This window comes from Thamnophis elegans, chromosome 6 (genome assembly GCF_009769535.1).
Source record: "Thamnophis elegans isolate rThaEle1 chromosome 6, rThaEle1.pri, whole genome shotgun sequence".
NCBI lineage: Eukaryota > Metazoa > Chordata > Lepidosauria > Squamata > Colubridae > Thamnophis > Thamnophis elegans.
In genome coordinates, this window is record NC_045546.1 from 8,012,857 (window position 1) to 8,038,734 (window position 25,878).

The 25,878-nt window shown below is 41.9% G+C and overlaps 1 protein-coding gene across 2 annotated transcripts in view; it reads left to right on the forward strand.

The window, feature by feature from the left end:
- Positions 1 to 25,599, forward strand: part of TMEM135 (transmembrane protein 135) — a 170,666-nt gene extending 145,067 nt beyond the window's left edge. For both annotated transcript variants that reach the window (XM_032219345.1, XM_032219346.1), the window contains exons 7-15: positions 757 to 798; positions 2,483 to 2,629; positions 7,263 to 7,332; positions 13,846 to 14,013; positions 16,673 to 16,736; positions 17,889 to 17,965; positions 19,723 to 19,821; positions 22,567 to 22,634; positions 24,348 to 25,599. In XM_032219345.1, coding sequence (XP_032075236.1) covers positions 757 to 798; positions 2,483 to 2,629; positions 7,263 to 7,332; positions 13,846 to 14,013; positions 16,673 to 16,736; positions 17,889 to 17,965; positions 19,723 to 19,821; positions 22,567 to 22,634; positions 24,348 to 24,486 — 874 coding nt within the window. In that variant the 3' untranslated portion in view covers positions 24,487 to 25,599. The remainder of the gene's footprint in view (positions 1 to 756; positions 799 to 2,482; positions 2,630 to 7,262; positions 7,333 to 13,845; positions 14,014 to 16,672; positions 16,737 to 17,888; positions 17,966 to 19,722; positions 19,822 to 22,566; positions 22,635 to 24,347) is intronic.
- Positions 25,600 to 25,878: the final 279 nt, after the last annotated feature.

Here is a 25,878-nt window from a genome sequence, read left to right on the forward strand (position 1 = left end):
CTCTGTTCTGTTATTCTGATTTGTATTTACATATGTATTTTTACCCTGGTAAATTGGCAGAATAATTACTGAGGGTGAGCAATGGCCCTTTTTTTAAGGAGAACACTAACCTACCGTATAAACAATATCTTAAACACTCTTGAAATTTCCCCTTTAAAACTGTTGGCTCGGCCTGCCTCCAAAATGTATTAGATAGAAAATTGAAATACCCTTTGTCCATCAGGAAAAAGTGGCCTTTAAAGAGGAAATCTGTATTTGAAGCATATTCCCAGCTCTCATAATTGGTGGCTAGTATACTAATGTATTAAAAACATCTCAGAGGAAGCTGCCTTCTGTAGTCTGTCTAAACATGGAATTTATTAGTTCGATGCAATCTCAAGGTGAATTGCTGCCGATTAGAGACACCTGCTGGCAGAATGTTTGAACTCTTTAGCAAATGTTGAAATGAGAAATCAAAACAACCCCCCCCCCCAAAAAAAAAAAAAAAAAGCTGGGCTTTTGCTAAAACTGGCTGAAGCTGCTAATGTCATTTGGAATGTTTTTTTTTTTCGTCCTTCTGTTTGCATTACGTGTATTCTTGAAAAGCTATAACCTATCATAAAACCCCAGGAAATGCAGACATATTATCCTAAGCTGGACTGATTGGAAGCCTGCGAGGAAATAAGCTGTAAAGGCTGCGATATTGGAAATTGCCTCCACAGTAAGGCTGTTCTTGGTTACTCATACCCCAAATATGTGTCTTTTTCTTAATTTCAGAAACAAGGACGGTTTGAAAGGATTTACATTCTCCGCACTTAAGTAAGTGAACCCAAGCAAGTCTCTCTTTTGCAGCCTGCCTGACCAACTCAGATGGAGTGAAATTTTGGACAAATTTAATCTGCAACGCACAAGCAACAACACAACCCATACGGCAGAATGTGGCCATTCAGAAATGGAGAACCAGAGCCCTGGCAAAACTTTTCTTTGAATTGCAGTGTGAATGTCATCAAACCACTTCCCCAATACTAATTGGGTTTGAATTAAATGAAATCCGCTTTAGTTTTCCAGCTCTGTGTATTTTCTGAATTGTATCTGTGTCTCTGCACCTAGCCCTCAATCCAAACAAGATTATGGACGGGGAAAGGGATGGGGGGATTAAATAGTATGCAAGACACGTGTATTTAAGTTTCTTCTCAAAGGTGCCTAGGCTGCTCCTAAATTTTCAAAAGACTAGGAATATCTCTTTCGGAGATTCATTTTTTACTGATGTTTTGAGTGAGATGGCAATCATCTGAATTTGACAGACAAATATTTTGTGTGTGGGGGAGGGAGGTATAGAATTTCATTTCAGGTAGTCCTTGACTTATGACATCATTGAGCCTGGAATTACACTCGTAAAGTGTGTCAGTTGTTAAGAGAGTCAGGATGTGACTATGTCTGAATTTACAACCTTTTTGAATCTGCGTTCATTAAGCAAACACCATGGTCATTAAGGAAAAGCAGTCTCTGCAATGGGTGGAGTTTTTTTTTTTTTGACAGACACCGTAAATACACATCAGTTTCTGGCAGTAGGAGTCATAGATTGGTGATGTGACTGTGGAATGCTGCAAACAGTCCAAAATGCGATCGCTTGACCATAGGAGTAGGAGCATCAGAACTTTGAATCTGGCTCATAAGCAACCCTTGGGAGGTCACTAAGGTTTGAATAGTCACTAAGTGACCGGTCATAAGTCGAGGACTATCTGCATTACGTTCTGGCAATTCACTTTCCTCTTGGTTACTTCATTTCTTGTATTGGATGGCCACAATATATAAAGTTGTTATGACATCATTTAAATGTAATTAAAAATGATTTAAAAACAGACATTAGTATTTGTATATGTTTCATATATAGAGAAGTACCTTCTTTTTTGCTCCATAAGACATACTTTTTTGTCTCCCAAAAGTGGGTGGAAATTTCTGTGTATCTTATGGATCGAATATTGCTGAAGCCCTGCTGGCCCCCACCCTTTCGGCCTCCGCGTGCCTCATTTTCAGCCTTTGCGCGCTCTGTGAAGGAGGCCGAAAATGGGACACGCGGAGGCTGGAAACAGGGTGCGCGGAGGCCGACAATGGGAGTGCATTTTATGCTCAGGTGTGTCTTATGGAGTGAATAATATGGTGCATTCTTTTTTTAACTTTCCAGACTGTCCTGTCATCATCATCAATATATTCACAATAGAATATTAACTCTTATAATAAGCATATAAGGCCTCTTGGCTAAGATCAAGTGTATACTTATAATAAGCGGGGCTTCCTATTTTTGAAAAATAGCACATCGTTTCGTTACGTATGTAAAGCTAACAAGTCAGGCAACAAGCTAATATGTTAAAAACCTTACCATACTAGGTTTAAATTGTAAATATCCCATCATGCAATATAACCAGAAGCCGTTGCAGTGTATGTTATAAAAGGAATAGTGGGGCTCAGGTAGCTTAATAAATGTGTTCTGTTTCCTGATCAGATTCATTGTAGGGAAAGAAGAAATTCCCACCCATTCGTATGTACCAGAAGGAGCTTTTGTAAAGAAAGAAATTGAAGTACAACACTGCGAAGATAGAACACAGCAAATGAATTTTATTGCGACAACAAAAAAAATTGTGGACAACATGTGAGTGCAAAATGTTAATTCTTTCTAATGCCTGTTTTCATCTGTACCTTATCTTGTGCAACGGTAATGTTACACTGCCTCTTTTTTTAATATATTGACCCCAATATTTGTGCTGATTAACTGATTTACACACCTTTCTCTGCTTCTGTTATATAACAGTAGTACTTAGCCATATATACTGCTTTGCAGTGCTTTATAGCACTTTCTGAGCGGTTTGCAATGTCAGCATATTACCCCTAACAATCTAGGTCCTCATTTTACGAACCTCAGAAGCCTCCGGAGGGCAAAAACCTGTCCAACGTGCAAACTGGAAGTCCGTTCCCGAACCGGTTTGCTCATTGGGTGGTTTTTGCCCTTTGGAGGCTTCAGGGAAGCCTCTGGAGGATGAAAAACAGCCCATTGGGCAATCCGGAAGTCCATTCCCGACGGACTTCCTTCCGGATCTACCGGAAGTCGGAAAACCTCCATTTCCGGCCTCTGGGGGGGGGGGAGGCCATTTTCACCCTCCCCAGGCTCCAAAAAAGCCATGTGCGGTGCAGCGGGAGGGGGAGATGTCACGTGCACATGGGCAGGGGGCATGGTGCCGGGGAAGGCATTAAATTATGGGCGTGGGCACGTGTGCGATAGCGCACACATGTGGGCTTTTGGCACCCAAGGCGAAAAAGGTTCATCATCACTGGTCTAACGCTTTAAGGCACAAGAAACCAGGAAAGTGTCAGTTCTAACATTGCTTTATACATGAAATTATGCTGAATGACTTTGGGCAGTTTCTCAGTCCAACTCACCTCCCAAGATTAATTATTGTGGGGGAAATAGGAAGAGGAAGGAGTGCAGATTATCCTCAGTTTTTCACCACATTTGCGTTCCACTTTTCCATTGGTAAGCAACACAATTGTTACGTGAGTTTTGTTCCGTTTCATTTGCCACAATTGTGGAAAAACTGCGGTTCTTAAGTTAGTAACATGGTTGTTGAGGGAATCTGGCTTCCTCATGGTCAGATCACAAAAGGTGATTAAATGACCCCGGGGCACTACGACCGTCATAAATGCATGCCAGTTGCCAACCATCTGAATTTTGATCACGTGACCATGAGGATGCCGCAATAAGTGTGAAAAATGGTCATACACTATATTGCCAAAAGTATTCCCTCACCCATCCAAATAATCAGAATCAGGTGCTCCAATCACTTCCATGGCCACAGTTGTATAAAATCAAGTACCTAGGCATGCAGACTGTGTTTACAAACATTTGTGAAAGGATGGGTCGCTCTCAGGAGCTCAGTGAATTCCAGCATGGAACAGTGAGAGGATGCCACCTATGCAACAAATCCAATCGTGAAATTTGCTTGCTCCTAAATATTCCACAGTCAACTGTCAGATGTATTATAAGGACGTGGAAGTGTTTGGGAACGACAGCAACTGAGCCACGAAGTGGTGGGCCATGTAAACTCGTTCAACATCAGTACGTGATCTCACAAATGCGCTTCTGGAAGAATGGTCAAACACTCCCATAAACACATTCCTGAACCTTGTGGACAGCCTTCCCAGAAGAGTTGAAGCTGTTATAGCTGCAAAGGGCGGACCGACGTCATATTGAACCCTATGGATTAGGAATGGGATGTCACTTACAGTAAGTTCCTACGTGAGTAAAGGCAGGTGAACGAATACTTTTGCCAATATAGTGTAAGTCACTTTTTCCAGTGTCGTTGTACCTTCGAATGGTCACTAAATCGAGGATTACCTGTATTAGGGATGATTGTCACCATATGTTACTAATACAAATAATAAAGGCAGGATTAAATAAAACCTGTGCTCCGGAGTAGAATGGAGGAGCTGAAGTAAAATGGCTCTAAAGTGGAATGGAGGACCAAGGTGGCGCAGTGGTTAAATGCAGCACTGCAGGCTACTGCTAGATCAGCAGGTCAGCGGTTCAAATCTCACCGGCTCAGGGTTGACTCAGCCTTCCATCCTTCCGAGGTGGGTAAAATGAGGACCCAGATTGTTGGGGGCAATATGCTGACTCTCTGTAAACCGCTTAGAGAGGCCTGAAAGGCCTATGAAGCGGTATATAAGTCTACTGCTATTGCTATGTGGTAATGTCTTATTCTTGCTGGTTTCCAGAGCAGCAGAAAAAATATGTCAGACGTGTATTTACCGAATTCTCTTTGCTGAATTTTACTATCTGAAATCTCAAGATTCCTGGTGCTTTCCCTATGAGTAATCAAAAGTTTTGAATCAGCCTGTGAACTTCCAGAAATAATAAAGACCCAGTGTTCCATTTTTAGTAGGCATAGATGGAAGACCTCAATTTGGTACGTGTTTAGATCAGAGGTGGGTTCGGACTGGTTCGGCCAAACCGGTAGTAACTTGGCAGTCTGGGTCCCTGGAACTGGCAGCGACCCATGCCTGCTACGCTCCCGAACCGGTTCTTCTACGGAGCTGCCATCTTGTTTTTCAGTTCTGCGCATCCACAGAACAAATTTTAGAGGAAACCCTCCCCCCCCATTTTTTTTAAGGTTTTGCCTGTGCGCAGACCTTTTTATTTGCAAATGTGCTCGCACGTGTAGTGCACGTCTGGCGTGCGCAAACTTTTGGAGGCACCGAACCAGCAGCAATGCCGGCAGCAACCTACCCCTGGCTTGGACCATTCCAGATAAGAAACTTTATTCAACAGTGGATCGCCCAATGGATAACAAAAAGCTATTGGCAACCATTTAGTAGCTCCATCAGTTCCGTTAAGAAAACCTTTCATTGCAGGACTTTCATTGCAGAGCCAAGGTGGCGCAGTGGTTAAATGCAGCACTGCAGGCTACTGCTAGATCAGCAGGTCAGCGGTTCAAATCTCACCGGCTCAGGGTTGACTCAGCCTTCCATCCTTCCGAGGTGGGTAAAATGAGGACCCAGATTGTTGGGGGCAATATGCTGACTCTCTGTAAACCGCTTAGAGAGGCCTGAAAGGCCTATGAAGCGGTATATAAGTCTACTGCTATTGCTGCTATATTTAAAAAAAAAGAGTCTTGAACATTCAGCAAACAAGGAGAATAAACCTCCTTGGTATTTCTAATGTCCCATTTGCACATGTCCCCCCAAAAAAACTCATTGAGTTCTTGATCTTAATCCTCTTATCATATTTCTCTCCCATGTGTTTCCTTTCAGATACAGCTAAGTCTAAATGTCTGTAACGCGATCATGTCCTCATTATAATTTTTTTTTTTTTGCTACACAAACTGACCTGATGGATGATTTATGACTAATACGCTTTTTGCAACACATAATTCAAAGCTTCCCAAAAAATATTTGGCACAGTGTGAAGATTGAGTAATGTTGTTTTTGTGCTCCGAACGGCAAATATTTGAGCGCAAGAAAATTTAATTTCTAGAACCGGGATCAAATTGATTTCCTTGTAATTCCAGCTGATAATGTCTAACAACTGGACAGCCCTCCCTGAAGTATTTATCATTTTCAATTCCTCTGCCAGTTTTTTTTCCCCCCTGCCATAAAACTGCTGGAATCCTACATTGACGGAATTTGTACTGTTGTAACGCTCATGGAAAGTGAAGTCCCACGAGCTTGGAAGAATATAAATTTGGCAGGCTTTACAGATTCTCTGCTGGATCTGGAAAGGCAATAAGATACAATCTCCCAACTAACTTTTGTGCCCTTTTTTCTGCAATATTTCTTCAGGGAGGTGTATATAACACTGCCAAACACATTCCTGGCTACCTGGAGATCACTCAGCTGATGGGGTCCTCCTCTCGATAAAATTAACCTAGAAATGAGACTTGGGGTTACCTGGTCTTTAAGGATCACTGAGATTGCCCCCCCCCCTTGTCCAGGATGATTGTGTTGTTTGCAACAAGGTTCTGAGGTCCATGTGAGAGCATGGGAGGAAGTCCGAGGCTATTTTTCTGGGGCAAAGTGAACACATACATATTCATGCATACTGCTATTTTTTTTTTTAAAGATACAGACGGGATTGATGTTGGACTCTCTATATATAACAATGGCTGTGTGTGTTCCAGCATAACTCTGGAATGCGTCGAGCAATTTCAACCAAACTTGGTACACATATGACCTACTCTCTGGAAACAGTGGGGGTAAGACACCCCTAACATCTCTCGGGGTGTGTGTTCTGTTAAGATTCAGCCTGTTGTTCCTTCAAATGGCTTCTACCGTACGGCCTTCAAATGGCTTCTACTGTACAGCGCTGTGGAGTTGCCATGTTAACAGTTTTACAGTACTCCACAAAGGAGCTCCCTCTGGTAAGGGGGAAAATCCAACATTAGATATTAAGGTGGTATCACTTTCCTTGACGGTTCTGGGGACATAGGGAAAACATTTGGAACTAATTTAATTGTCACCGAAATCAGGGCTTTTCTGGTCTAATACAGGATTAGGATACATGAATATCGGAGCAACGCCGGGTTATCAACTAATATTGTATAAAATATGCCACGTTTTCAAAACTTACTGTTACAGGTATCCACATCTAGGCATCATAAATAAAAACTTGATAAGTACAAACAATGAAGTACTGATAGGAGAATACTTCATATACGTTGGAGAAAATAGAACATATAGCTGTGGAATGCAGAAGAAATCTAGAGTCAACGTTGTTTTGTTTGCTTTTTCAGATGCAAAAATGGTCCCAGGCACAGATGCTGTAAGCACTACGAAGATAATTGCATCTCATATTGCATTAAAGTGAGTCAACACCAGCCCTTCCATTTGAAGATAGATACCTAAAAATTAACAGGAAAATAAAAGAAACAGATGAAAGTTGCAATGGGTTTGTTCCTGCTCTAATCTGTGGTCTAGAAATAGATGTGATGACTTAGAAAAGAATGTTACTTTTACATGATTCTTGTCAGATAGTCTCTCAAGCCATGCTCTTTTCACTTAATATTATGTCAAACAGTGGTGGGACTCAATTTGTTTTACTACTGGTTGTATGGGCGTGGCTTGGTGGACATGGTGTGACTTGGTGGACATGGCTTGGTAAGCGTGGCAGGGGAAGGATACTGCAAAATCCCCATTCCCTCTCCAGGGGAAAGATACTGCAAAATCTACTTTCTCTCCCCACTCCAGGGGAAGGATACTGTAAAATCTCCATTTTCTCCCTACTCCAGGGGAAGGATACTGCAAAATATCCATTCCCTTTCCACCATTCCAGGGGAAGGATACTGCAAAATCCCCATTTCTTCCCGATCAGCTGGGACTCGGGAGGGAAAGAATAGATGGGGCGGGGCAAGTCAGAGGTGGTATTTACCAGTTCTCCGAACTACCCAAAATTTCCGCTACCGGTTCTCCAGAACTGGTCAGAGCCTGCTGAATACTACCTTTGATGTGGATATCGCAGTTGTAATTAGTAAACCATAGTTTGTGGCAGAGTTAGGTAATAGACCAGGGGTGTCAAACTCAATTTCATTGAGGGGTGCATCAGGTTTGTGTTTTATCTCAGGGGGGCGGGGTAGGTGTAGTCAGCTCAGTGTCACTCATGTTAGGGGCACCTGTGGTGGCCCGAGTGCTCTTCCAGCAAAAATGGAGCTTGTGAGGGCCATGCATGGCCCTCACGAGCCATACACGGCCCTCACAAGCTCCGTTTTCTGCTACAACAGCTTCCTGCTACCCTCTGCCTGGCTGGCTGGGGAATTCTGGGAGTTGAAGTCCACTGGTCTAAAAGTTGCCAAGATTGGACAATCTTGTCCAATAAAGTACTTTAGAGGTATATATTGAATAGAGATTTTATCCCTCATAATACTATAGCCACCGGACAAACAAAATGGTTTCCCTGCCTTTATTAATTTTGGGGCATTTGCTTGGTTGTTGTGGAGAAAATACTGGATTGTTAGCAATTATAGTAATAGTAATTTTTTTTTTGAAGTAAAACATCAGGAGGTATACACCAGGGGTGTCAAACCTGCGGCCCACGGGCCGGATGCATCACATGCTGGCCACACCCACCTCCGGTTTAGCAAAGGGGGGGAAAGTCACAGTACGTCACATGACGACAACGTGACACCGCAAGTTTGACACCCTTGGTATCGGGTGGGTTGCTGCCAGTGTTGCTGCTGGTTCTCTTTGTGCGTGCTTTGTTGTGCGTGCGTGCGCGCGAAGTTGACAGCAAATTGTTCTGCGCATGCGCAGAACTTGAAAAAATTACTAACAAACTAGCTGGCAGCGGGGACTAGGAAACTGGTCTGGGGTGTGGCCAGCTTGCCATCCCTACCGGTTCGGTGACCCAGTCCCAATTTCCACTACCTGTTCACCCGAACTGGTGTGAACCGGTAGCAACCCACTTCTTCCTGGTTTACACTAACAGATGCAGTGAACTAGCAGCTTCTGCAACTCGGGTTATAGCAATTTGTTTGGCAACCAGCCTCCTTAAGCAAGCATTTTCAAAAGTATGTTGGTTTAACAAGTCAACCTTTCCTTGGCTGTAGCCTTGCAGGTGGAAGAAATGGTCCATTAGTGTCAATGATAAGCTTTTAAAGCTGTTTGAAAAGCAAGGCCTTATGTGTCTCCACTAATTGAATTATGACCCAGAAACCATGTAACAAATCCCACTTACAACCGGTCCCCCGTATTGACTCAAATATTTGGAATATGCTGTCCTCAGCAGCTCAAGTTAGTAGCATCCATACAACTGCATTGTCTTTCTATGTATTGGGACAATTATTATTTTTTTAAGCCAACTTGTGAATATAGTTTTAAGGATCATGGGAGAAAATCCACAGTTGTTGCCTACAGGAAGAGCAGTCGTTGCGCAGGGGTATAAATTATCCTCCCCCAGAGTGTGATTAGCGTGTGTTTCCTTTCCGTAACTGCAGGAGAAAATTATTTTGGCTGGAATTTGACTGGGACAAGTGTGAACACCTGTTTCTGCTTTCTTTGGTGATTTTTAAATTTGGATTTTGAAAGTAATATTTATTGGGCAAACTGGCTTTTGAAGAAAAAGGTTGTATTTGCCCCTATTATTTTCTTACGTTCAGAGTTACTGTATTTTTTGGAGTATAGGACACACATTTTTCCCTCAAAAAAGAGGGTGAAAATCTGGGTGCGTCTTATACACTGAATACAGCATTTTTGGCCTCCTGAAAGCCCACCCATTTGCAAAAATGGCCGTGCACAGCCTTTAGGAGACTTTCATAGTGCTCCTGCAGGCTTGGGAGGGCAGATATGAGCGAAAAACAGGGCGTTTTTTTTCCTCGTTTTTGTCCCCCCAGAAGCATTCTATAAGCCTCCTAAAGGCTATGCATGCCCTTTTTTGACAAAAAATGGGCCTGTTTTCATGAAAAACGTGGAAAAAAAAACAAGAGGCATGCTGAAAAAACTAGTGGAAAATGTGCTGTTTTTTTGCTCACTTTTGCCTCCCCCTCCAAGCCCCCAAGAGCACTCTACAAGTCTCCTAAAAGCTATGCATACCCTTTTTTTGACAAAAAACGGGCCCGGTTTTGGGAGGTCTGCAGAGTGCAAAAAAAAATTTCTTTAATTTGCCTCTTCCAATTCTTGGTGCATCTTATACTCCAGTGCATCCTATACTGGTTTGGCTTTTCAACGGTAAGTTAAAAATAATAATAACCCAGCCAATGGAAGACAAAATGCAATTCAGTAGCTTGCATATTTCGACAGTCTGTTTGTTGAGTTTTTGCGCTGAGCAAGACTTGTCTACTTCCTGCGTGTCCGCTCTTAGAGCAGATTACAACCAGCCACATACCAGCACAATCCAAACATCTACACAATCAACACAAGAGGCTGTTGTTGGGTAGCTTTAGTTTCAACTTATGCCTTGACTTTGTTCACAATAGTCTCACGTAAGCGGGCTTAGATTTCATTGCCTAGACATATTTTCAGCAATTACTTCCCTCACGGCTACCAGCACACACTAGCCTCTTTAATCACACCCAGAATTCTTGTACCCTGACCCTGGAAAGTAATACACAGTAATCAGCACTATAAATAAATCATCAAGATTTTTTAAATGCTCCGTTTAAAAATAGAAAACAACCTCCTTGGAAGTCAAGAAATTGAAAGGGTCATTGTAAATGAGGCCGGCGTTCCCTTTCTCACAATAATCAGCCAAGTCCTTTGGGGAACTCTTGAGTAGGACAAGCAAGAGAGAGAGAGAGAGAGTCTAGTTATTCCTCCCCAGTCATTGATTCTGGCGTTTATGGACCTCATGATCCCTAAAAAACTCAGATCAACTTTATCCTTGACAGCTTTACTGCCAATCTGAGTAGTTAAGGAGTGGTAAACTTTGAGTTTCTAAGATGTCTATGCCAGTTGTCCCAGCAGCTGATGCCATCAGATGTTCCTCTCTCTGTACGCTTTTCTTGTTAGCTTGACTAGAAGCGTTGTGAAGTACAGGATTAAAATTTCCATCTTTGCAGGAAATTGGATAGTCCTCCTTTGTCCATGATTTTGGAGACCACACCTGATATTTCTCCTTTGAACTTTTGGTTCCTTTGGAGGGTGGGGTCCTTACTGTCTGGCCAGTTGCCCAGTGGTGGGATTCAAATAATTTAATAACAACCAGTTCTCTGCCCTAATGACCCGTGGGCATGGCCATGGTTGGCATGGCCAGGGGATGTGACAGGCAGCACTCAGTCTCCTGCATCACAACCCCCGGGGGAAAATTCATTTAACAACTGTTTTACTTAGCAACAGAAATTTGAGGCTTGGTTGGGGTCATAAGTCGAGGACTACCCATCTTCTTAATGAATTTATGGTCATCCAGTACATCCCATATAGGAAGCAGTGGCTCAATGGCTAAGACACTCAGCTTGTCGATCAGAAATACTTAGCTCCGCGTAACGGAGTGAGCTCCTGTTACTTGTCCCAGCTTCTGCCAACCTAGCAGTTCGAAAGCATGTAAAAATGCAAGTAGAAAAATAGGAACCACCTTTGGTGGGAAGATAACAGCGTTCCGTGCGCCTTTGGTGTTTAGTCATGCCGGCCACATGACCACAGAGACGTCTTCGGACAGTGCTGGTTCTTCGGCTTTCAAAGTGAGCACCGCCCCCTAGAGTCGGGAACGACTAGCACATATGTGTGAGGGGGAAACTTTACCTTTAGTACATTTAGATAGAAAAATGTAAGGGTTTCCCCCCTGTCCAGTCAGGGCACTTCTCATTTCCGTTTCCTCGCCGAGGAAGCCAGTTATAGATAGGAAGGATATTAACTCTGCGAAAATATTAATTTCTTTAAGCTGTTTTTACATTTACAACATTTGTCTGCATTTTGGGAGTCCCAAAAGGAATTTCCCTTGAGGTTAATGACTCTGAAATTGTTTTGCCTTTTTCTTGGCTCAGTTTGGTAGCGTGAGTCATCTGGAACCGTGTTTGCTTTCAGATAAGTTGTACTAATGCTTGCTCTTGCACTTAGCCATGTTGGCGCTTATGTGTGTGTGTGTGTGTGTGTTTGTGTATGTGTGAAGGTTTTAGAAATCTGATTTGACAGCCTTACAAAGGACTCCTACAGATTCCCGAGAATCACATTACGTGAAGACTAAAAGAAACGTTCAGAATATCAGGCCCTTAGAAAGAGGAGAGCAGCACAAATCTACAATGGTTTTCCAAGCTGGCGACTTTAAGGTGTGCGGATTTCAATTTCCTAGAATTCCAGCCAGCAATTCAAGGAGTTGAAGTCCACGCAAGTTGCCTGGTTTTTAAAATGCTACTCTTAACGCTTAGGCAGACAGCTGAAAGGACGCGTGGCACGACAAAACCGCGCTCAACTAAAGCGCGCCCGATTAAACCGTGTCGCTGACATCATCAACAGGGCGACAACAGCGAGCGCGGAGAAAGAAGGGCGCTTTAAATAGCGCTTTGAAAGCAAGCCGATTCAAGTTAAGGTAAGGGTTAGGTTTAGGGTTAGGTTAAGGGTTAGGTTTAGGGTTAGGTTAAGGGTTAGGGTTAGGTTTAGGGTTAGAAGGGTTAGGATTAGGTTTAGCGTTAGGTTAAGGGTTAGGTTTAGGGTTAGGTTTAGGGTTAGGTTAAGGGTTAGGTTTAGGGTTAGGTTTAGGATTAGGTTTAGGGGGTTTAGGTTTAGGTTTAGGGGTTAATTTTAGGTTTAGCATTTACAGCGTGCTTTTTTCTCCGCACTGTTGTCGCACTGTGATGACGTCAGCTATGCGGTTTCGTCGAGCGCCCTTTAGTCGAACGCGGTTTTGTGGTGGAACCGAAAGGACGTTCCTGAAAACCTTGATGTGATTTGCAGTGATGGCTAACCTGGGGCGAGGGGGCGCGTGCATGCCGGAGCGCCGGAACCCAGAAGAGAGCAGCTGGCCGTTGCGAATGCGTGCAACGGAACCCGGAAAAGCAGCTGACAATGGCATGTGTGCCCACATAGAGGGTTCTGCCTGCCACCTCTGGCATGTGTACCATAGGTTCTATTCTGATTTAGGCTTCCCAAGAAAGCCTAAATCACAGTCCCCTCTTTTATTTATACGGCTGTGAATTACGGTCAGCCATAGCCCATAAAGATTCACAGCCTATGAAGAGTCCGACAGATGTCTGCTTGAGTTGCCACAGTCTTTCAGGGTAAAGTTGATAAGTACCCACCTTTATCTCCCTTGAAACGCTGCCAGAGACCTAATTGCCCCTTAGTTTTGCAAGGCCAAAGGTAGCACAGAGCCAAACAGAACTTCTCAAAGCTCGAACCGACCAGATGAACTAATTGCTTCCTGTAAAGGCTCACCTCCGCTTGCTCCTTTTTTATGTCTTATGGGAGGGGCCAACCATCTCCAAGCCTTACTCCCGAGTTGCCCCCGTTGTCTTAACTGTTCTTGCCTTCTGGCAGCTGTGCGCATGCACACCCTGGGAACAGGCTCACGCTGTTCTGCCGCCCTGATGTCAGACTCCAGAGGCTCCGGAGGCAGCACATCACTACCAGATGGCCTTGGCCCCCTCTCTGCCTCCGACGCCCTCGTCCGAGCCTTCCCTAGACTCGGGCGCTTCCGGCCCCCGACGGACCGCAACAGGTTTGCCATCACGGTTCTAGAGTCTCGCCATCTTTTTTTTTTACATCGTAGTGACCAAAACTGGATGTAGTATTCCAAGTGTGGGCTCACCAAGGCATTATAAAGTGGTATTAACCCTTCACCTGATCTTGATTCTCTGTTAACGCCACCTATTATTCCTTGTGAGCAGAGTTCCCAAGACTGTTTTTCTCTCTCTCTCTCTCTCTCTCATGGCACATTCTTAATATCTTTTCTAGGGCTTCATTAGGATGTTTAGCGTCGGATACCTGATCCAGTGCTGCCTTCGCATCCCATCCGCGTTCCGACATCTGTTTACACAACCATCCCGGCTTCTCTCGCTTTTCTACAACAAAGAAAACTTCCAGCTTGGAGCTTTCCTTGGGTCATTTGTCAGCATATACAAAGTAAGTTTCAAAACGGCTGAAAAATTAGAAGGTGATGATGCTAAGCTCCTCATCTGGCCTCAGCAGCTGCTGCCGCCGTTGCAACTCTTTAGCTTAAAAATCCCTTTATTGTTCTGAAGCAGAGTATCTGTTGAAGCTAAATTAAACATGTTATTTGCAAACAGTTTTGAAGGGGTGGGGAAATACAGTGGCATTAACCAACCTTTTTATTTTTTTAACCTAACTAGCCAATAATCCGGTATTGCCCGGGTATTTATTTATAGGGGGAAAATATCCGGACCAAACGTAATTTCTAATGTTGGATTTTCCCCCTTACCAGAGGGAGTCCCCTTGTGGAGTACTATGAAGCCATTACCATAGCAACTTCACTGCGCTGTACAGTAGAAGTCATTTTACGGCAGTACAGTAGAAGCCATTTAAAGGCACAATACGCTGCATCTTAACAGACCACAAACCCCAAGCGGATTTAAGGGTTGTCTTCCCCCCCCCCCCCCCCCCAGTATTTTTCACAAGAGAGTAAGTCATCTGTGTACGAAGTTTGGTTGAAATTGCTTGAGGTGTTCTAGAGTTATGCTATCTATCTATGGATAAAAAGACGTAATGCTCCTTAGTGAGCATTAGAGGAAAATTGGTGGGTTTCTGTCAGAAATTCGTAACCTCCCTAATATGGGCAAGCTGGAAATTCACATGATTTTGCTTTCTCTGACCTTAAGTCTTTATAACATTCCATTACTCGGTAAGCCAGGAGGGAAAAACAAGGGCAGAAAATGAGTGGCAAAAATGTGAGGGTTAAAAAAATAAAAAGGTCAGTATTATCATGGAATGGAAGTTTAGAATGGAAGATTGGTTACGTGGTTATTATAAAACCACCTCTAATATTTTAAATTAAACTTTAATGAATTAATGTTATTAGTTATCTATCATCTATCTATCTTCTATCTATCTATCTATCTATCTATCTATCTATCTATCTATCTATCTATCTATCTATCTATCTATCTATATCTACCTACCTACCTACCTACCTACCTACCTACCTACCTATCTATCTATCTATCATCTATCTTCGCCCTCTATCTATCTTCGCTCTGTCTCATCTCTCTCTTTCTCTTTGTCTGTCTTTGTATGTATGTATGTATGTATGTATGTATGTATGTATGTATGTATCTATCTATCTATCTATCTATCTATCTATCTATCTATCTATCTATCTATCTATCTATCTATCTATCTCTATATCTATTTTTGCTCTCTATCTTCGCTCTGTCTCATCTCTCTCTCTCTCTCTCTCTCTCTCTCTCTCTTTGTCTGTCTTTGTATGTATGTATATATGTATGTATGTTTCTGTCTGTCTGTCTATCTATCTATCTACCTTCGCTCTGTCTCATCTTTCTCCCTCCCTCCCTCCCTCCCTCCCTCCCTCCCTCTCTCTGTGTGTGTCTGTCTGTCTGTGTGTGTGTGTCTGTCTGTCTGTCTGTCTATCTATCTATCTATCTATCTATCTATCTATCTATCTATCTATCTGGCCACATGACTATGGAGACATCTGGACAGTGCTGGCTCTTTAGCTTTGAAACGGAGATGAACACCGCCCCCTAGAGTCGGAAACGACTAGCACATATGTACGATGGGATTACCTATCTATTTACATCCCACTTTTGTTATTTGTAAAAGTAATTCAAGGCAGCAAACATGCCTAATATTCCTTCCTTCTCCTGCTGTCCTCAAAACAACAACCCTGTGAGGTGGGTTGGGCTGAGAAGGAGTGACTGACCCAATGTTACCCAGCTGGTTTTCATGCCTAAAGTGGGACTAGAACTCACAATCTCCTGTTCCAGGCCAGCACCTTAACCACCGACCAAACTTTCTTAGCTACCTGTCTGATGTTTATTTATTTATTTACAGTTATTTGTCAAACAAGAATTACAAATTTGAACAAGCAGAATGAAAACCATTAAAATGTGATAGGGGCCATAAGCACCTTAGTGCTCTTACAGGCTCCCCCTTATGAAATATGGGGTGAGGTTCACAGAAGTTAAATTAGAAATAAAACTGTGAAAGTCAGTAGCTGAGACAACTGAATCCTGAATTCCAGACTTTGACAACTCAGTTACAAAAATATAATTTCTTTGTAGTCAAGTTTAAAGCGATCTACTGTACATTAAGTTTATTGTTAGTGTTAAAACTAAAAAAAGTCATTTAGGGGTAAGATGTTACTATGTACAGTTTTATATGCAATGCCTAAATGTATTGGTGAAGCAAAATCTCCATAACAGAAGTTTAAAGGAGATAAATATATAGGCTTCTTTGTGTGAGGAAGATGTTTAAGACAACAGTTTGCTAATTATTAAATGACTGAATAAAATCTGAATAAGAAGGGAAGAACATATACATTTGCACATATGCAAACACTCCTATACCTTTGAATTTGGCGGAAGCTTTCTCCTCTTGAACAGCCTTTAACATATATCCAAATACAGTGTTTATTTTATTTTATAAGTCATAGCACAGGGTAGCTATAAAATAGTGACAAAACCTGAAGCCATAATCAGCAATGTTCTTCGCTTGATTAAATTCTAAGTCTGTTATTGGGATCTTGGTTACTAAATTATTGGGTTGCAATGACAAAAATGTTGCCATGATTACTTTAAAAATGCAGGGTACCAGCTGTTTCCTACGATGGATACGGAACCTGGACGATGAAGTACACGCACTCTTTGCAGGTGAATCTACATTTCCTCCCAACAGTCTCTCTCAGATTCCCCAAGCTACCGTGTTTCCCTGAAAATAAGACAGGGTCTTATTTTCTTTTGACCCCCGAAATAAGCACTTGGCCTTATTTTCGGGGAGGTTTTATTATTTTTGAGGTGCAGGAGGTGGCGAGCGTGGGAAGGAACCCCAAGAGAACTTGTACAGGAATTTTTTTAAAAAGTTGACTAAGAAAGAAGGGACTTAGGGTAGAATGGCTACAAGTTTGAATATATTAGTTGAATAGCTGATTGGGGGATATGCTGATCATTGTGATATCTTTTCCTGGTGTTAAAAATCAGCATTCATCCAATGAAGCTGAATGATGAAAATTTAAAACTAAGCGAAGGAATTACTTCTTCACACAGTGCATGACTGAAGTGTGATTCGCTACTGGTGATGTGATATACCATATTTTTCAGAGTATAAGATGCACCTTTTTCCCTCAAAAAAGAAGCTGAAAACCTGGGTGCGTCTTATACACTGAAAACAGCATTTTTTGCCTCCTGAAACCCCATCCCCTTCACCAAAATGGCCGTGCATAGCCTTTAGGAGGTTTTCAGAGTACTCCTGGGGCTGGGGAGGGCAAAAATGAGTGAAAAATGGGGCGTTTCTTTAAAGGCTATGCATGCTCCCTTTTTTTGACAAAAAACGTCAAACGGGCCATTTTTGGGAGGTCTGCAGAGTGCAAAAACTTTTTTTAAAAAATTGCCTCTTCCAAATCTTGGTGTATCTTCTGCTCCGGTGCGTCTTATACTCCGGTGCGTCTTATACTCCGAAAAAATATGGTACATAATTTGCAGTGGCTTCAAAATGGGAGTAGACAGATAGAGCATCAAGCTTTAAGTGACTTCTGACGGTCACAGGGATGTGTTTGCCTGGTTCTGTGGAGCAAATTGGAAAGGGAAGGCTGATCCGTTTTACCTCAGGTACCTGAGCTCTTTATAAACCTTCCATGGGCAAAGATATCTCAGTGACATCAAGTTGAGACAGGATGAACTAGATAAACCTTTTTCAATCCAGCTTTCTCTCCATTTATTTGCGAACTCTGCAATAAAATCTCATGCGGTCCAGTATCCAGAATTTGGCTAATTTGTTTTCTTTCTTTCTTTCTTTTAATCACACAGGGTCCCTAGCAGGCTTGTCAATGATGTTTTATAGAAGCACAACTATTTCAATGTACCTAGCTTCCAAACTAGTAGAGGTAAGCCTCTTTGTGCTGTCAGAATATCTTTTCTTCAGGAATGGCAGAATTAGTTTCATCCAGTGATATGCCGGGTCAAGCTGCCTAAAACCATGCATTTTCTGGATGAGTAGAAAGCAGCTTTCGAAAATATTAGGATCCAGATCTTAGCTGGTCGGTAGAGCTTAGATGAACTCTTGAGAGTTTTAAATCCATTATTATTACTTAGTTGTTTTGCATGTACACTGAAAGTTTATGCACCAGAGACAAATTCCTTGTGCGTCTAATTACAATTGGCCAATAAAGAATTTTGTTCTCTTCTGTTCTACATTTTTTTCTGCATTTTATTTTATTCTATATTCAGTTCTGTTGTGATCTATTCTATTCATATTCTATGCTATTTTCTGTTCCATGCTATGCTATTCCTTATTCTATTCTGTTCTGTTCTATTCCGTTCTGTTCTATTCCTATTCTATTTTATTCCTATTTCTATTCTATGCTATTTTCTGTTCTATTCTATGCTATGCTATTCCTTATTCTGTTCTGTTCTTTATACTGTTCTATTCCTATTCTATTCTATTCCTATTCTATGCTATTTTCTGTTCTATTCTATGTTATGCTATGCTATTCCTTATTCCGTTCTATTCCTTATTCTATTCTGTTCTGTTCTATTTCTATTCTATTCCTATTCCTATTCTATGCTATTTTATGTTGCATACTATGCTATGCTATTCTTTACTCTGTTCTGTTCTATTCTATTTTCTGTTATATGTTATGCTATGCTATTCCTTATTGTATTCTATTCTGTTCTATTCCTATTCTATGCTATTTTCTGTTCTATGCTATGCTATGCTATGCTATGCTATTCCTTATTCCATTCTATTCCTTGTTCTGTTCTCTTCTGTTCATTACAAACTCACTGAAAAAAGTGACTGATGACTATTTCACACACTTAACAATCTTCGCAACCTCCCCATGGTTGCATGATCAAAATTCGGATACTTGGCAACTGACTCATATTTATGACGGTTGCAGTGTCCCGGGGTCATGTGATCACTGGGAGTTGAAGTCCACAAGTCTTAAAGTTGCCACAGTTGGATTGATTTGATTTGATTTGATTTATTGCATTTCTATGCCGCCCTATTCCCAGAGGGACTCAGGGCAGCTCACAAACCAAAGTAAGGGGGAGGGGGATACAAACAGGAGGAAAACAACGGACAAACAACTACAACAATTTAAAAACAATCAACAAGCACACAATTCGAGCAGGGACGGGAACTCGTCAGCCCCAGGCCTGTCGGAACAGCCAGGTTTTAAGGGCTTTGCGGAAAGCCTGAAGGGTGGTGAGGGTCCGAATCTCCACGGGGAGTTCGTTCCAGAGGGCCGGAGCAGCCACAGAGAAGGCTCTCCTCCGGGTGGTAGCCAATTGGCATTGGCCGGTAGATAGAATTCGGAGGAGGTCTAGTCTGTGGGATCTAATAGGTCTGTTGGAGGTAATTGGCAGCAGGCGGTCTCTCAAGTACCCAGGTGGAGACCCCTGGTTCAACAGCGATCCTCATTAACTATGAATGAACCAACCATTCATATGGCCATTGGGGAGGCGGGGGGATATACCCAACTGATTCCACTGCTGCTTTTTAAAAAAGCTTTGCAAGGGTTGACTCGCTGTATGGGTCATTTTTCTGGTGCCTAGCCTTGCATCATTGGCCTTTTTGGAAACTCATTCCCTTGCTTCCTTGATTCTTTTGTTTGTTTGTGTTTTCTTTTTAATTTTATAGACTATGTATTTCAAAGGCATTGAAGCTGGAAAGGTTCCTTATTTTCCTCATGCAGATACTATTATCTACGCTGTCTCCACCGCCATCTGCTTCCAAGCTGTAAGATTTTTGTTCTTTAGGTCCGAACTCTTTTGTTTATGTTTTGTTAATGATGCTGATTAAGTAAAGTCAAAGGCTGTAGGGCGGTTTGTCCGACTTAGACATTCATTCGTACGACGGCTGCTTGACTCTTATTTCACTTTAAGAAGTTTGTTAATGTTTTCAGGCTGCTAGAGGTGATCAAACCTGCCATTTCTGGGGGACTTTTCTGACCTAGGCTTCCTGATACAGTAAAAAGCACACACTTAGTCCCCCAAACCTTGTTTTTATTTCAAAGGCTGTAAGTTGTGTTCATTCACAGCCCGTAATGAGTCCCAGATAGTTGGAAAGAGTCCTACAGTAGGCTGCCAAAGACCTTCAGGATAAGGCTGATAAGCACCCACCTTTATCTTCCATGTAACGCTGCCAAAGACTTAACTGGCAATTAGTTTGGCAAGGCCACATGGAGCAAAGAGTCAAAATGGAGCTTCAGAAAGTAAACTGACCAGCATGAACCAAGTTGCTTCCTGCAAAGGCTCATGTGCCTTTGCTTCTCCTTTATGGCAGGGGCCAATCACCTCCAAGCCTTACTCCCGAGTCATCCCTTCTGTCTTAATTGTTGTTGCCTTCTGACAGCTCTGCGCAGGGGGAGCCTGTTCCTCTGCCTTGCTGCTTTCCAACTCTGGAGGCTCCGGAGGCAGCACATAACTCCCAAATGGCCCTGGCCCCTCTCTATCTCCGACACAGATCCCTCTTCCGAGCCTTCCTCAGACTCCAGGACTGGCCCATGTTCCTCCCCAACCTCCTCACTGTCCGACTCTGCTGCCAGCTCCGCGGCCGCTGGTGGACCCCAACAGGGACATCTTCCAAAAGCCCAAACAACTTCATTGATAAGAGGTAGTTCAGGATTGAATTGAGACGTCGTTGGTGCTCTCTGTGCTTGGTGGTTTCTTTGCAGACATTTCATTAGCAAACTAGGTAACATTGTCAGTGCACGAACGATGTTACCTAATTTGGCTATGAAATGCCTGCTGTCAGGGTTCCAAGTAACATACCCATAGTAAACAAAACTCGAGGCAGACAATTTCCTCAAAGAATAGGTTTATTGGATATGTCATATTGGCACCGGCTGCTGAAAACCAACTCTGAATATTCCTGCGGTTTCCCCCCTAATTAAAAGTAAAAGTTTGTCACTTTCTCAAAGTCACATGTTTCAATCAGGATACTGTCCAGTTGCTAGGTGACATCAGACCCCCTCCTTGCGGACACCTGCAGGAATGTCCTTGGTTCTCAAGAGAAAGTATTTTGTTTTGACTACTACACACCAACTATCTCTATTCCCCCCCTCCCTATCCCTTTTCCCCAGTGTGTCAGTACTGAAGTCTCAAAATGGCCCTAGTCAGGCCAGCTTCAGGGTTGACGGCTGCAAGGAAACCACCAAGCAAAGAGAGCACCAAGGACTCCACCATATCTGTTTGCACCATCACCTTGGGTGAGCTTATTCCACACGCATGCCCTAAAAATGTGGCACACAATTATAGCTGGTTACTTTCAGGTTACACAGCTCACCCATTGTAAGGTAGCATATATCAGTGAATTTGGAAGAAACCGCTAACGTTTGAGCTCTGTATATTTTATTCAGCGACAGTATGATTTAACACCCGAGAAGCAGATCTAGCATAATAGTGCAAATGCTTTGTGTCCGGGCCAAATCGTTGATCTTTTGTGAGAGACGGTGGATTAGTGGTATTATTTATAAGAATGTCTTACCCAACCCAGTGCTTCCCAGTGCGAATTGGACGCAGCAAGTTGGCAGTGGCAAAACAGCCGTGGTGAGTTGTCGTAGGCCTTTCATTTGATGCCCTTGTTTACTGGCAAGCACTGGTACTGTCAGATACTATTTCATTTAATAATCAGGAAAGAAACCACTCAACTCCATTTGCTTGAAATTAAGTGTACTTTTACTAATTACAAACGAAAAGTAGCGAAGCAAAGCTGAATCTGGTTAATTAGGCGCGAAAGCAAAGAATGTATAGTTCAATCCTCTCCCCTTGGCACCCCATTCCATAGTCCAATAATAATTCACCCAACTGTCAGGTGGGAGATATCTTCAAAAAACCTCACCAGGATGGAATGCTGGTCAGTTAACCTTGGCGGGAAACTCCCTGCGCAATGAGATGGTCAGGCAGCATCTAGAATCTTCCTCCAGCACATAATGATTCCCTTCCCAAATACCATGCCCCCCCTCCCCGTTTCAATGGCAGCCGAAGCAGCAGCAAAGCAGAGGCTGACAGGTACACAAGTTCAGTGATTGCCAGTAGGCTTCTGAGTGCAATTCAAGATAGTGATAGCACTTAGAGACTTATATACCGCTTTACAGTGCTTTACAGCCCTCTCTAAGCGGTTTACAGAGTCAGCCTCTTGCCCCCAATAATCTGGGTCCTCATTTTACCCACCTCGGAAGGATAGAAGGCTGAGCCAACCTTGAGCCTGGTGAGATTTGAACTGCCAAATTGCAGGCATCTGGGAGCCAGCAGAACTGACTGCAGTACTGCAACTCTAACCACTGCACCACCATGGTTCATGCACCTATGAAGTCCTTTCTGGCATAGGACCTTATTATGTGGGCAGCCATCTATCTCACCAGCTGAAGGTTGACTCAGCCTTCCATCCTTCCTAAGTTGCTCAGAGTCTAATGGAGTGGGGTGACTATAAGCAAAATATTGAATTCAATTCCCAAGTTAAAGCCAGAGTTTTTCGTTTTAGGCTGTGATGGAAGTCCAGAACCTGCGACCTTCATACTGGAAATTCCTATTGCGATTAACAAAAGGAAGGTGAGTCACTTTCAGTGGTCATATGTCTATGGAGGTTCTCAATCATCCAAATCATGATTGTCCCAAAGGTGCTTTTTCCAAAAGGCAATTGGACTTTTGGGGAAGTTTCTTGAATGAGAAATGAAACCTTTTCCAACCCTCCCCCCACCTCCCGAAAGTCCAGTTACTTTTTGGAAAAAGCACCTTTGGGTCTGGGTGATTATTACCATTGTCCATTTCTGTAAGAAAAATGGTGGGTACAAGACTTTTTTTTAAAAGGAATTTTGAAGGCTTTTTGTATTAAATAAAGAGATGGTCAATGAACGTGATTTTTTTTTAAAAAAATGAAACACATTCTAGGAGTACAAAGCTTGCATGAAGGCTGGGTTTTCTCCTAAGATTCCCAGTTTTGCTGAACAGTTTTCATGAACAAAATTGTCCCTTTAGTACATACGGTTTGTAGTTGTGCCCCCCCCCCCCAAACCAGTGATTCAGACAAAATATGTCAATTTTACCACAATTTTAGTTTGCATGTGTGTTTTTTTAACCTTCATTAGTCCCAAAGAGAAGTAGAATAATATTTCAGATTGCAACCGTTTCTCATCTACTTGGCTAACAGAAATAACATTCACTGAAAGTTAGTTAGTCTTACTGTAGAACCTCTGGTCCAACCCGCTGCATAGGCAGGAAACCCTACACCACTTCAGACAAATGGTTATCCAATCTCTTCTTAAAAACTGGAGCATTCACAACTTCTGGAGGCAAGTTGTTCCACTGATTAATTGTTCTAACTGTCAGGAAATTTCTCCTCAGTTCTAAGTTGCTTCTCTCCTTGATTAGTTTCCACCCATTGCTTCTTGTTCTACACTCAGGTGCCTTGGAGAATAGTTTGACTCCCTCTTCTTTGTGGCAACCCTTGAGATATTGGAACACTGCTATCATGTCTCCCTTAGTCCTTCTTTTCATTAAACTAGACATACCCAGTTCCTGTAACCATTCTTCCTATGTTTTAGTCTCCAGTTCCGGAATCATCTTTGTTGCTCATCTTTGCACTCTTTCTAGAGTCTCAACATCTTTTTTACGTTGTGGCGACCAAGTGTGGCCTTACCAAGGCCTTATAAAGTGGTATTAGCACTTCACGTGATTCATTCCAAAACTTTGGTTGTAACCCGAACCTAATTTTGAAAATTTGGCGCTTACCCCCAAAAAAATGGTGTAGAAAGGAAAATCAGCTGTGAGAAAAAATGTGAATTTTTTGGTCAAAACCCGACTTGGTCATGGTCAGAACCGTTCATGACCAGAGGTTCTACTGTATGTAAGAAGTCTAATAAAATAGTTTGTTTGAAACATTGGAGAAAAGTATATCAAACAGGTGAAATTTTTGAAGGCCTTTAACAGGATACAAATTCTCACCAAGACCTAATATAAGGAACATTTTAATCGGGTTTATTTGAAAATATTTTTGCCATTTCTTATCATTTTACCCTAGCAGTGTATCAACATAGCATGTTTATTATGTTTTTCTTTATACATCATTGCATGATTCTTTTTAACAAATGTATTATTTCATGCTTGTTTTTCAGTGGGATGAACATAGTTTTAATTTCTTAAAGTTTGCCGCTTTAAAAGAAGAAAGTTAAATTCATGCCACGGAGTTCATAATTCCTGTTTCATGTTGCTTCATCCCCTGAGTTATATCGTATATTAATTTTGGATCTTTCATTTTTTTTTTAGATTTGGTGTCATGAACAGAAAAGTATTGGATGCATTTGGTACTGAAGCATCTATGCATTTTAAAGATTTCATTCCACTACTCGACCCAAGATACACAGTTGTCCCACCAGAAAGACCTATTCAAAAGTCTTGGCAGTGATAACGTCTGTTTATGATTCTGTCTTACCACCAGCTGTCCTAAAGAGTTAATTAACTTAACAGTCAAATAGATGAACGGAGCTTGTGTTCCACATCAGTATTGTTTCAGTGAGTTATATTATACAATCAAAATACTGAGACACCGTTAAAAGGTGTGGCTTAATTCTACTTTCCTTCTTAGATAGAAACTCTGGATCACTGTGGCTGGTTGACACAACCTGGTAGATTTTTGTTTTATTTTAAATTGCATTATATATCAACGGATTAATATATGAAAAAGATTTTTTTTAAAAAAAAATGTCCAAATGTGGTTTAAAAAGATATACATCCACAGTTCACGCTGACTCATTCCAGTAAGTAGGGGGTTTGTTTTTTTAAAGAAAAAAAAGAAAAATGATATTTTTACATTTAGAAATAAAGAGACGTAAAACATATATGTATATGTATGCTATAGTTGCAGGTCAGATTCTTGTGGAAAAGATTTTCTTTTAGATGGATTTTTTTTTTTTAAAGAAGATTATTATGGCTCTCGACAATTGTTTAAAAAGGCAATATCGGTACTTTATTTATATAACTGCACTGTTTATATCCAACTTTCGCTTTGAATACTTCTGAGAGCGTCAACTCTCCAAAACCAGTTGCACACCGAGAGATTTTTTTTTTTTTTTTTTAAAGGGTGGGAGTCAGACATTTGGACTTTTCAAGAGGAATGTAGCAGTTTTCAGTTTTTACATCCATGAATTGAAGAAGAAAAAAATTGACACTGTTCTGACAACATTCTTCAGAAAGTGAATAACATGCCACTGAACACACAGTCGTCTTGATTTTTATCAACTTGAATGTTGCTTTCCGGTAACGTTCAAAGTGAACTCAAGACTTTAAATTCAGCGGCTAAAGTAGAACGGAAACGTGTTAAGAACAATACCTACTTCTTACAGATTGTGTTAGCTGATTTTTCTGATCAGCCGGTGACAATGTGAAAGCTGGTCATTGCACAAAGCCACTTGCCTTGATGGATTATCTGATTTCTGCTTTAACAGCCACCTTAGTCATATAGCTGCACGTGAACTGCAAGGAAGGACTTTCAAAGCATTTGAGAGATTAAAAGGAAAAAACCACCAACTATTCAGATCTGTGCGATATCTTAAAAGCTGAAATATCTGTGATCAAACGTACCAGAAAGAGAGAGAGAGAGAGAGAGATTGCTTGGAACTAGATTTAATTTATCTGAAACCAATCCCCCACCCCTATCATATGATTTGAATATGCACACAAATTAACCAGTATTACTTCACTCACTGGAACGATGATGCTGCATTCACAGGACAGAAGCATAACATTTTATTTGGATCCTAAGAAATTTTTTTCAGAATTGCCATTCAGACTAAACGAA